The 11,828-nt window shown below is 72.3% G+C and overlaps 1 protein-coding gene across 1 annotated transcript; it reads right to left on the bottom strand.

The window, feature by feature from the left end:
- Window positions 1-5,028: 5,028 nt before the first annotated feature.
- Window positions 5,029-8,251, bottom strand: TCF15 (transcription factor 15). The gene is made up of 2 exons (XM_067308026.1): window positions 7,676-8,251; window positions 5,029-5,783 (listed from the first exon to the last, which is right to left on the bottom strand). Exons 1-2 carry the CDS (start codon window positions 8,150-8,152, stop codon window positions 5,709-5,711), a joined length of 552 nt encoding a protein of 183 aa, XP_067164127.1. The 5' UTR covers window positions 8,153-8,251; the 3' UTR covers window positions 5,029-5,708.
- Between the last annotated feature and the right edge of the window lie 3,577 nt (window positions 8,252-11,828).

Here is an 11,828-nt window from a genome sequence, read left to right as displayed (position 1 = left end):
CCCAAACCCCTCCGGCCCCCCCAATCCCGGGCTGGAGCGTGACCCGGTTCGAGGAATTTGCCCCCAAAAAATGGGGCCGGCTTCCCCAGGAGCCCGGATCTGGGGACGGGCCCCGCCGGCAGCGCAGGGAGTTTTATATCGCCCACCCGCCGCCCCCGGGAGCCCGCGGGGGCGCGCGGCACAGGCAGGCCGGAGCCAGGCCCGGGCCCCGGAGCGGCCGCGTGGGAACCCCGAGCGCGGCGGCGCTTGGCCCCGTTTCCCCACCCGCGGGGGAGTCGCGTCCGCGGGAGGAGCCGCTGGCGGCTCTTTGCCCGAATCCCGCAGCCCCTCGCCCCGGGTCACTCCCATTAGGTAAAGGAGCAGCTCCTCTTGGCTTGGGTATCTCCCCGCCGCGCTTTCCTTGTATTGTACGGGCCTGGGTCATCGAGGAAATCTTACGGGTCCTTCTGCTGCCGAGCGGTCACTGGGGAAGCCCGGCCCCCTTCCCCCCATTGTCAGCGGCCGGGCTGTATCCTCGCTCCGAGCCCCGGCCCCTAAAAATAGCTCTTTGTCAGGCGATTGTTCCGACACCTTCGCCGCGGCATTGACGTGGGCCGGAGCGGGACAGAGATGGGGTAGGTGGAGGGGAAGGGCTGGAGGTGCCCCCTGGGAGCCGCTCCGAGGATTCGCCGCTGATAACGGCTCCCGCCGGGGGGGTGGTGGGGGGAACGGGCTGTCCGTGCGCGCGCTGCTGCACTGTCACCTCTCCCCCACCTGCCCTCCCGCGCCCCGGAGAGGTGCTGGACCCGGCGCCAGGGGCTCCCCCTGCCCCACGGCGCCCCGGCGAGGCAGCCCCATCGGGCAGCAGGGCCGCGGGGCTGGAAACACCCCGCATCGGACCCCGGCCCGACATTCCGGACAGGCGCCATGGAGCGGCGTTCCCGGATGCCCGCCGGAGCAGCCGCGGCGCAACCCTTGGCAGAGCCCAACCAACGCAGGACCCGCTCCGGAGGTCGGATGGGGCCGTGGGGACCCCGCGGTGGAGCCGGGGCAGCTCCTGGTCTGGGATCCCTGCTTGCAGCGGGGACCCCCAAGGGGAGGTCACCCCGCTCGCCCCCCTTGGCCACCCTATGCTGGAGGGGACCGTCCCTCCGGGCCATCTCCTGCCCGGCCACCCCAGCTGTGGAAACAGTATTTTATTTCCCATGAGTTCCAGCAGGTCGGGATTAAAATAAACTCCTGGCCCAGATGCCTTTTCTGGCATCGCAGGAGCTGCTGTGCCGGCTGCGAGCAGCCCGCTCGTACGCCCGCGGTGGCCCCGGGCCGGGCTGAGCCGCCGCGGGGCAGGGCGCGGGGCCAGCCCCCGCTCTGATTGCCCCCGGCGCTTTTTCCTTTTTCTCCCTTAATTTACTGAGTGCTAAATCCAAATATTACAACTTCCCCTCCGCGCCGCTGGTTACGCAGGCGGCCCCCGGCCGGGCATTGTCTTATTGTTTGCAGAGGGAAGCTCCGACGGGAGATTAACCTGGCTTTCACCCCGCGCGGCGGCCTCACACCCTGTCCCTGCCGGCGTGGCCGTGTCCCGGGGAGCGGGGCCGGGGTCCCGGCGGGGCGCGGGGGCCCGTGGCCAGTGCCGGCATCCCCCGGGCGCTGCGGCAGGGCCTTGGGGCTTGCCGGTCCGCGGGATGCAGCAGGACCCGCAGGAATGGCGCGGCCCCGGTCCGGGCATGGAGCTGGTGGTGGCCGGCACAGGGAGTCCTGGGCTCTCGAGCAGCCCCCGCGCCCGGTTCCTGCCCCGGGACCCGGCAGGGCGCTGGCGATGTCGGTGCGGTCTGCGGCTCAGCACGGGGGTCCGGGGTTCTCAGGGAGGCAGGGACTGCCCCACGCCCCAGCCCGTGGGTGCCCATCACACCAACCCCCAAGATGTCCGTCACACCCCAGCCCGTGGGGTGCACACCGCTCTGACCCATGGGGTGTCCATCGTACCTGTCCATCAGACCCCAGCCCATGGGGTGTCCGTCACACTGGTTCGTGGGGTGCCCATCACACCCCAGCCTGTGGGGTGTCCATCACACTGACCCATGGGGTGTGCATCACACCCACCCATGGGGTGCCCATCACACTGAGCCATGGGTGCCCATCACGTCCCAGTTTGTGGTGTGTCCATCACACTGACTCATGGAGTGTCCATCACACCCCAGCCCATGGGGACCCATCTCACTGACCCATGGGGTGCCCATCGCGCTGACCTATGGGTGCCCATCACATCCCAGTTTGTGGTGTGCCCATTGCACCGACGTGTGGGCTCCAGCAGGGACGGTGTCCAAACCTCGGCTGATCGTCACCGCGGCAGGGACGCTTTCTGCCAGGCAGCGAGCGCCTGAGCTTCGCGCCGGTGAAGGTGCAGGATGCGTTGGGGTCTTTACCGCTCGCGTCCGCTCTGGGGCAGAGCCCGGCGAGGGCCAGGCAGCACCCAGAGGCGTCACGAAAGGGCAGGGGGTGCAAAGGGTGGTGGACGCCGGGGCTGAAACGCCCCTGCGCGCCCCCGGCGTCCCGGTGGGCTCCGTCCGCGCGGCCGGGCCGAGTGCCGGTGCAGCCCCGGCTCAGCGGTGGCGGCGTTGCTCACCCCTCGGCCGGGTCCGGGGGGCGATCCGGACCCCCGCGCTGCCGCCCCGGCCCCCGCCTCCCCCTCGGCACCGGGCTTTGGCCGGAGCCCGGCTCCGGGCGCAGCCCTGCCGCGTTCCCGCCCCGCTGGCCCGGCAAGGTTAAACTCGCGGAGAGGCTGAAATATTTGGGAGGGGAATGGAGAAGGGAAAGGGGGAAAAAAAAAAAAAAAAGAAAGTTCTATAAAAAGAACGTTTAAAAACACAAGTTAAAGAAGAAAAATACCAGGCGCGGAGTGCAGCTGCGGTTCTGGTTCCAGTTCCCAGGTGATGTCAGGCCTGGAGCGTCTCCAGCCCCGGCCCCTCGGAGACGGTCTTTGTGGGTTCAGCACTGAGTGTTTTTCCTTCCTGAGACTCGGGGACACCTTCCTGTCTCAGAGAGAGCAGCCAAGAGCCGTTCCAAGGGTGTCCGAGCGCAGGAAAGGGAGAGGATGGGAGGGGAGCGGGAGCGCGGCGGCGCGGCCGGGAGCCCCTGCGGACCCCCGCGCTGTCCCCGGCGGGGCCAAGGGGCGCCGGGCTCCCAGCAGCCCCCGGCTCCCGCGCCTCTGAGTCACGCTTCCCTCTCGCAGCGCTGGGAGGGGCTGGAATGCACTGGGATCCGCCGCCCCGGCACTGGGACCTGCTGGGATATGCTGGGACCCAAGGCCCCGGCAATGGGACACGCTGGGACCCAGGGCCCCGGCAATGGGAGGTGATGGGACACACTGGGACACCCCCCCCCCCTCACTGGGACCTGCTGGGATACACTGGGACCCAGGGCCTCGGCAATAGGACACGCTGGGACCCAGGGCCCCGGCAATGGGAGGTGATGGGACACACTGGGACACCCCCCCCCCCTCACTGGGAACTGCTGGGATACACTGGGACCCAGGGCCTCGGCAATGGGACACGCTGGGACCCATGACCCCAGCACTGGGACACATGAGGATCCACAGTTCTGGTACTGGGACATGCTTGGATCTGACGCCTGGTACTTGGACGTGCTGGGATACACTGGGACCCATGGCCCCAGCACTGGGAGGTGATGGGACACACTGGGACCCAGGTCCCTGGCATTAGGACATGCTGGGACCCACAGTCCTGACACTGGGACATGCCAGGACCCATGACCCCGGCACTGGGACATGCTGGGACGCTCATGCTCAGCCCTGGGACACGCTGGGAGCTGCAGCCCCGTGTTTGGACATGCCGGGAGCCGTGCAGTGAGCACCGGGACATGCTGGGACCCACAGCCCCAGTGCCGGGACAGGCTCTGGCTGCATCCCCAGCACCGGGACACTCCGGGACCCTCTGTGCCCCCTGCACGGAAGGCAGCGGGAGCCAAGCCGGGAGCTGCCAGGCAGCCTCGGGGTGTCGACCCGCTCCGATGATCCGCGGGCGAGCGGTGCCGCGGGGCGGCCGTGCGCGGGGGCTTCCCGGGAGCGCGGGGTCTTCCCGGGAGCGCGGAGCCGGCTCGCCGGCTGCTCCTTCAAGGGAAGCGTGTCCCCTTTCATGTGCGGGCCGGGCTGTTTGCGGAGCGGCAGCCCCCCCCTGCCCCGCCGCTGCCCCCCGAGAAAGCCGAGGGCAGGGATTCAGTGTCCCGGGATGTTTGGAGAATCTCACGGCTGTTTATTGGGGCCTGGGACGCATTAGACACGCTGAGAACAAGCCTCTCCCACCCACCCCGGTCCCTGCCGGGGACTCGCTCTCGCAGCTGCGCCGCGCTGGCAGCTCCATAAATCAAGCCCTGGGGGAAGGGAGGCCGGGCGGGGGGGCTGCGCCGGGGGCAGCCGGGCCGCGCCGGGGGGCAGAGGTGCTCGCGGCCCCTCGCCCCGGCTGCGGGGGTCCCGGCGCTCCCGGGGCGCCCGCGGGGCCGGGAAGGGGTGCAGCGGCCCCGGGGACCCGCGCGTCCCCCGAGCCCGGCGCCTTTCCCGGGCTCGGCTCCCCCCGCCGGCAGGGTGCCCGGGGCAGGGAGCCCCGTGTCCCCGCCTGACCCCGCTGCACGCGGCCCCCCCCCCCCCCCCCCGGGAGCGCGGCCCCCTTCCCGCAGCCGGCCGGGCCAGGGATCGCCGCAGCCGCAGGCCCTTCCCGGCGCACAGCTACCCGTGGGGATGGGAGCCACGGTGGCAGCCTGTGCCGGGAGCGCTCTGCCATGGGACCCCCCCCCGGATCCCGCCTCGGCACCATCCCGCTCCAGGAACCCCCTGGATCCCGCCTTGGCACCATCCTGCTCCAGGACCCCGCATGGATCCCGCCTCGGCACCATCCCGCTCCAGGACCCCGCATGGATCCCGCCTTGGTGCCCTCCCACTCTGGGACCCCGCATGGATCCTGCCTCGGCACCCTCCCGCTCCGGTACCCCACGTGGATCCCGCCTCAGCGCCCTCCCGCTCCAAGACCTCACGTGGATCCCGCCTTGGCACCCTTCCACTCCGGCACCCCGCGTGGATCCCGCCTCGGCGCCCTCCTGCTCCGGCACCCCGCGTGGATCCCGCCTTGGCGCCCTCCTGCTCCGGGACCCCACGTGGATCCCGCCTTGGTGCCCTCCCGCTCTGGGCTCCGGCCAGGGTGCACAGGACGTGGGAGGGAGCCGGACGCGGGCACAGGGCTGGACAGGCCTGGACGGGGTCGGGCATCCCGGGTCCCGCGCTCCTTCGGCACTGCGCCGGGGCGGCAGCCAGGCTCCGGCCCGTCACGAAAGTCAGGTTTATTTTCCGAGCGGCTGCGTGCGAACAGGCAGCGCCCACGGGGCCGCGACGCCTTCTCTTCCCGCGGCTCCGGCTGCAAACGGGCTGCTTCCCAGTCCGACCCCCGGCCCAGCCCGGCGCGGCACAGCCGGGATCGGGGTCCCCGCGCCCCCGTCCCCAAGGGCAGCGCCTTGGCCCTGGGAATGTCCTCCCGCCCCGCTGCCGCCATCGGTGCCGCCGTCGGTGTCGGCACGGTCCCAGCCCGCGGTCCCGGCTCTGCTCCCGCCACCTCCGCGGGCCGGCGGGCAGCTCCCTCCCTCCCCGGTCCGGTGTCCGGAGCTGACGTGTCCTGGCTCCGGTGACTGCGCCGCTGTGTCAGGCGGATGCTGCCGGCCCCGGCTCACCTCCGCGCCACTCGCAGCGGCGTCACCCCTCTCCCCTTCAGGCAGTTGCCCCCGAGCTCCCTCCGGCCGCCCTGCGGAGAGAGGAGCGGAGAGCTGCGGGTGCGGGAGCGCCAGGGACGGCGAGGGCGAGGGGCGAGCCGGGCACCCTCCTCCGGCCTGGGCGGCTCGGGGGCCCCGAGGGGACGGACGGACAGATGGACAGACGGATGGACGGAGGGGGTTCGCCCCGGCCAGCGGCCGTGGGGCAGGTGCCGCAGCGGGGCCCGGGGCCGAGGCGGGACGCGGTGGCCCCCGTCACCCTGCAGGGACGCGGCACCTCGGAGCGGGGCCGGGGCGGCTCGTTTCGGGAGCCCCCGCGTCCCCGCGGAGGGAGCATCCCACCGCCCCCGGGACATGTGGCACCGCAGCCCGGTCTTGCAGGGGTGACAGCGCAGCCCAGTATAACCCAGCAAAGCCCAGCGCAGCCCAGGATAACCCAGCGCAGCCCAGCACTGCCCAGCACAGCTCTAGCCCAGCATGGCCCAGTATAACCCAGTACTGCCTGGCAGAGCCCAGCATGGCCCAAATCTAGCCCAGCGTGGCCCCATATGACCCAGCACAGCCCTGCACAGCTGTGGCCCAGCACAGGCCAGTATAACCCAGTACTGCCCGGCAGAGCCCAGCGTGGCCCAAGTCTAGACCAGCATGGCCCCGTATAACCCAGCACAGCCCAGTATAAGCCAGCACTGCCGTGCACAGCTCAGCCCAGCACCACCCAGCATGGCCCAGTATAACCCAGCACTGCAGCGTGCAGCTCAGCCCAGCACCGCCCAGCATGGCCCAGTATAACCCAGCACTGCAGTGCGCAGCTCAGCCCAGCACCACCCAGCATGGCCCAGTATAACCCAGCACTGCAGTGCACAGCTCAGCCCAGCACCACCCAGCATGGCCCAGTATAACCCAGCACTGCAGTGCGCAGCTCAGCCCAGCACCACCCAGCATGGCCCAGTATAACCCAGCACTGCAGCGCATAGCTCAGCCCAGCACCACGCAGCATGGCCCAGTATAACCCAGCACGGTCCAGCACAGCCCAGTTCCAGCCCAGCCCAGCCCAGCCCAGCCCAGCCCAGCCTGGCACATCCCAGTACAGCCCGGTAGAGCCCAGCCCAGGGCAGAGCGGCCCTGCCCAGCTCCGGGCCGTCGCCCTCGGGAGCTCTGGGGGTCCCGAACGTCGGCGAGCAGCTCCCGCAGCCCCTGCACTGGTGCCGCTCGCCCCGCTTTGCCCGGCGAGGTCCGGGGCACTTTGAGCGACGCCGGCGAGCGGGGAGGGGAGAGGAGAGGAGCCCCGCGAGCCATTAAACATGGAGAGGCAGAAAGCGAAAGAGCCCCGAGGGCCGGAGCCGGAGCGTGCCGGAGCCGGAGCGTGCCGGAGCCGTGCCGAGGCCGCCGGGCTCGCCGCAGGGAAGGGGCGCCCCCCCTCTGGCGAGGAGCGGGGGCCGAGGAAGACGAGGGGCTGCGCGAAGGGCAGAGCCCCCGCGGGCGGCGTGCCCGTGCCGGAGCCCGTGCCGGGGGCGCAGGGCAGGGACGCGGGACGGGACCCCCACCAGCCCCCCCCCCGCACCTCTGCAAGCCGGGGGGGGGGGGTGTTCCCGTGCCGCAGGCGCCTTCCCACTGCATCCCGGAGCTGCAGCCCGGCCGCGGCAGCGGGGCGACAACGGGGGCAGCCGGCGAGCCCAGCTCCCCGCAGCATCGCTGCAACCCCCCGGCCCTGGGGGGGCCGTCGAACCCCCCCCGAACCCCCCCCTCCCCACGCCGCCCCAGCTGGTGCAGCCCAGCCCTCCGCCGCCGCCGCCGCCGCCGGGAGCCGTGGGCGTGCAGCTACGAGCAGGATTTGGCCGGGAGCGGCTCAAAGCTGCGGCGGGGGCCGGAGCCGGCGCCGGCGGCTGCACCGCGGGCAGGTGCCCCCCCCCCCCCCCAAACTCACCCCTTTGCGCTGGTTGCTGAGGCAGAAGGTGCAGATGCTGCGGGGCTGCCTGGCGTCGCGGTCGCCCTTGGCGCCGTAGATGGTGCTGAGGCAGGGCTGCCCGTCCTCGCAGCCCTCGCCCAGCAGCAGCACGTTGGCCAGGTGGGCGATGTAGCTGGAGGCCAGGCGGAGGGTCTCGATCTTGGAGAGCTTGCGGTCCACGGGCTCCGTGGGGATGAGGGTGCGCAGGGCCGTGAAGGCCGTGTTGACGCTCTGGGTCCGGTCGCGCTCCCGCGCGTTGGCCGCCTGCCTCTGCTTCACCACCACCATGGGTCCCGGCTTGCGGGGCGCCTTGCGGCGCGCCTCCGCGCCCTCGCAGCAGCCGTACGAGCGGTCCGACGCGTCGCTCTCGCTCCGGTTCTCCTCGTCCTCCGAGAGCATGCCGATGTCCGGGTAGAGCACGCGGGCGGCCACGGGGCGCAGCACGGTGAACGCCATGGCCGGGCGCCCCGCGGCCCCTCCGGCGCTGCGGCAAGCCCTCGCCGCCGGCACCGCCGCCGCCGCCGGACGCCTTCCCGGCTGGCTGCTCCGCTCCTGCGTCCGAGCGGGGCTGGGACGGCCGGCCGCGGGGGGAATCGGACTTTATACGGCCGGGGAGGGGCCGGCGCCGGAGCCCACCCCCAGCCAGCCCCCGGCCGCGCTCGGGGCCAGGCAGCCGGCCAGCGTCCTCGCCCCGGCACCCCGCGCGCGCGGCAGCCGGCTCTGCCGACCCGGCCTGGCCCGGCCCGACCCGGAGCGCTTCCTCCGGAGCGGGAGGAAGGTGCGCGCCGGCAGTGGAAAAACGACGTCTTTTCCTGCAGGCGCGGAGCGGAGTCTCCAGCACGGGGCTCGGAGCAGCCCGGAGCTCTGCCCGCGCTCCCTCCCCGGCTGCTCCCCTTCACCGCGGGGATCCCCCCCGCTCCCGCTCTCCCTTCGTGCCCCCGTGTCTCCTGCCGGCAGCTCGGGAGCGGCCGGGACCGCCGGCTCTGCGATGCTCCGAGCGCGGCAGGTCAAGCGGTGAAAGCGGCTTGAGCAAACAGGGAGGGCGAGAGGCGGCTGCCGGCGGAGGGCTGCTGGTGGGGACGGGCCCCCAGCACTCGTGGGGCTGTGCCACTGCGCCACCGTGGCCAAGGGCATCCTGCTGCTGGAGCAGGACCTGCTCCGGGGATCCCCGACATCTCCCACGGGCCAGCAGAGCCGCAGAGCAGGCCCGTGCGCGGCCGCTGTCCCCATCCGGCTGCCACCCCCGGGGACAACGGGAGGGTGCCGGGGCGGAAACTCAAACTAACGAGGCAAAACGAGGCAGCTCGGGGACTTGCCGGTGGCTGGGAACACGGAGCTGTGGGGCTGGGGACGGGGACCCAGGGATGCAACGGGGACGCTGGGAGCCCCGGAGCGAGGTGGATGGCGGGGAGGTCCGGGGCCGCGGCGCCACGGGACGGGACGGTGCTGCGTTCCCCGGCCATGCTGCCGCGGCGGCGGGTGCCCTCGGGACGGCAGTGCCCTTGGGACGCTCCCTGCGCCCCGGGGGCTCCCTGCGGAGGCGGCCGGCTGCGAGCAAAAGGCCTCCTGCCCCCCGCGGAGCCCAGGTGGCCCCCGCCGGCGCGGCCGCGCAGCGCTGTTTGCCTTCACCATTTGTCCGCCCTCGCGGCGCCTGTAAATCACGCGGCGGGAGGGAGAGGGCTGCCGCAGCCTGGCCCTGCCTCGGCTTGCCGCGCCGGCACCACGGCATTGCCCATCCGGGCTCAGGCCCCTGGAGCGAGCGGTGCCCGGAGCAGCGCTGGGGATGCTCGAACCCTCGGCTGCGCGGGGAGGCAGCAGCTGAGGAAGAGGAGGGCGAAAGCACCAGCCCCCGGGTAACGCTGGGGTGCGAGCGCCCACCGGCTCCCCAGGGTCTCAGCAAGCCGGGAACATCCCCAGGGATTGCAGCTCGGGTCTGCGGGACGAAGCCTTCCCGTGCAGACGGAGCAGGGCAGCGCAGCGGCTGCAGGCAGGGAGGCACCGGCAGCCGTGGCCGGAGTGGCTCTGCCCAGGGTCCATGGAGCCCGGCCGCGTGCCCCTCGGCCGCTGCCCGCCGCCCCGCCGCCCTGCTGCCCTGCCGCCCTGCCGCCCTGCCGCCCTGCCGCGCGGGCCCTTCGCGCGGGCGCCCCGCTGGGCGCGGACGCGGCAGCCCCCGGCCTGACAGCGGCAAGACGGATGGCGGGGCTGTGTACTCAGCTGCAGCCGCCCCACACATGGCCACCAGCTGACGGGGGGGGGGGGGGGCCGGGCCGGAGCGGGACGCCCAGGCGAGCTGCCCTGGGGCGCACGGCGTTGCTGGGGGGCACTGCCACGCACGGGGGCATGCATGTGCGTGCGTGTGCATGCGTGTGCGTGCACGTGCATGCATTCGTATGCATGCACATGTGCGCAGCTGCATGCGTGCATGGGTGCATGTGCATGGATACGTGCACGGTATGGGTGCACGCACATATGTGCATGTGCACGTATGCATGCGTGTGCGTGTGCCTGCATGGGTGCGCGTCTGTGTGCACGGCCTCACACACGCTCCCGGCTCCACAGGCTCCCGCTGCAGCGCTCCCGGCTCGGCCCGCACGTGCGCGCGGCTGCCCCGCCAGGCCCTCGCGCGCGCCAAGGCTGCCGGCCGGGCAGCGGCAGCGCAGCCGGCGCAGCGGCAGAGCCGGGGAAGCCGCAGAGCCTGCTGCTCCCTGGCCGCCCGCCCCCAGCTGCCGCCGGATGCTGCTGCCGTTCGGGCGCAGGACGCGGGCGGCCGCCGGGCTTTCCTGTGCGCAGGGCAGGACGTGCCTCCCCGTGCCGCCCCCCCCCCCCCCCCGGACATTGGGAGCCTCGTGCCTGACTCATCGGCCGCGCGAGGCGAAGCCGGGGCCGGCGGCCTGGCTCCGGCGGGGGGAAGCGGCACTGCGCTCACAACAAGCCTCCCGCTAGGCCGCTCCACACCCCCGGCGAGGCCAAGTTGAGCGGGTGCCAGGACGCAGTTGTGTTTGGCATGACAGTTCTCCCAGCTGATCGCAGCCAAACAAACCGCGCTCCGGCCGCGGCAGCGCCGGCGGGATCGGCGACCCGCGGCGTGCGGATGCAGCCGTGGCCCCGTGCCTGCGCTCCGGCAGTGGAAGGGGCTGCTCTGCCCGGGTGCAGCGCGGGATGCTGACCCACAGTGCAGGATGCTGACCCACGGGTGCAGGATGCTGACCCACAGTGCGGGATGCTGACCCACACACGGGATGCTGACCCACGGCACGGGATGCTGACCCATGCATGGGATGCTGACCCATGGCACGGGATGCTGACCCACGGCGCGGGATGCTGACCCACACATGGGATGCTGACCCACGCACAGGATGCTGACCCACAGTGCAGGATGCTGACCCACGGCACGGGATACCGCCCCACAGCGGCACCCAAGCCCCACTGCGAGGGTGGCCCAGGCGAAGCTGCTGGCGCAGCCCGGCCAGCAGAGCAGTGTCCCTGGGGATCGGGGCGCTGGGAGCCCCGAGGCGCTGGGACCCCCCCTCCGCACGCAGGGAAATGCCCCCTGCCCTCGCGGGCTGGGGAGTGTTTATCCGAGAGGTGACACTTAAGTGTAAGAAAATAAACAGGGAGCAGATGGCACGGGGGGCCGGGGCTGCCCCCAGCCCCGCGGGGCCCTGCCGGCCCTGCTGGGAAAACACCGCTGCCGGCGAGGCAAATGGATTCCAGACCCCGCGTTAACGCCGGCACATGTGGCCACCGGGACGCCGCGGCCTGACCCCGCTGAACCCGGCGAAGCAGCCCCGTCCCGTCCCATCCCGTCCCGGCTCCCGGGGTTTGGGGCACATCCGGGGCTGCGGCTCCGCGGCGGTGCCCACCCGGCTCAGGGAGCTCTGCCCCGGCCGTCGGGGTGCATTTAGTGTGCGAGGCAGCAGCTTGCCCCGGATCTGAGCCCACGCGGGGGGCAGGATCTGGTCCCGGGGGGGGGCTGTCCCTGCCCGCAGCACAGGGAGACCCAGGCTGGAAGCCGGGAGCATCCGGGGATCCATCCCGCTGGGTTTGAGAGCGGCGAGCAGGGCTGGGCGGGCGGTGCTGGGCCCTGCGCTCGCCGAAGGGGCCTGAGTTTCTGCGAAACCCTTTGAAGTGC

This window comes from Apteryx mantelli, chromosome 18, assembly GCF_036417845.1.
Source record: "Apteryx mantelli isolate bAptMan1 chromosome 18, bAptMan1.hap1, whole genome shotgun sequence".
Classification (NCBI taxonomy): Eukaryota; Metazoa; Chordata; class Aves; order Apterygiformes; family Apterygidae; genus Apteryx; species Apteryx mantelli.
The sequence above is the reverse complement of the archived record's forward strand: the minus strand, read 5'-3'. Positions and strand labels throughout refer to the sequence as shown.

What these genes read in the sequence shown, in the direction of transcription:
- TCF15 (XM_067308026.1), bottom strand. Translation starts at nt 8,152, where the DNA reads ATGGCGTTCACCGTGCTGCGCCCCGTGGCCGCCCGCGTGCTCTACCCG. An exon ending in TCAGCAACCAGCGCAAAGGG is followed by an intron (nt 5,784 to 7,675) that starts GTGAGTTTGGGG and finishes CTCTCTCCGCAG; the next exon opens with GGCGGCCGGAGGGAGCTCGG.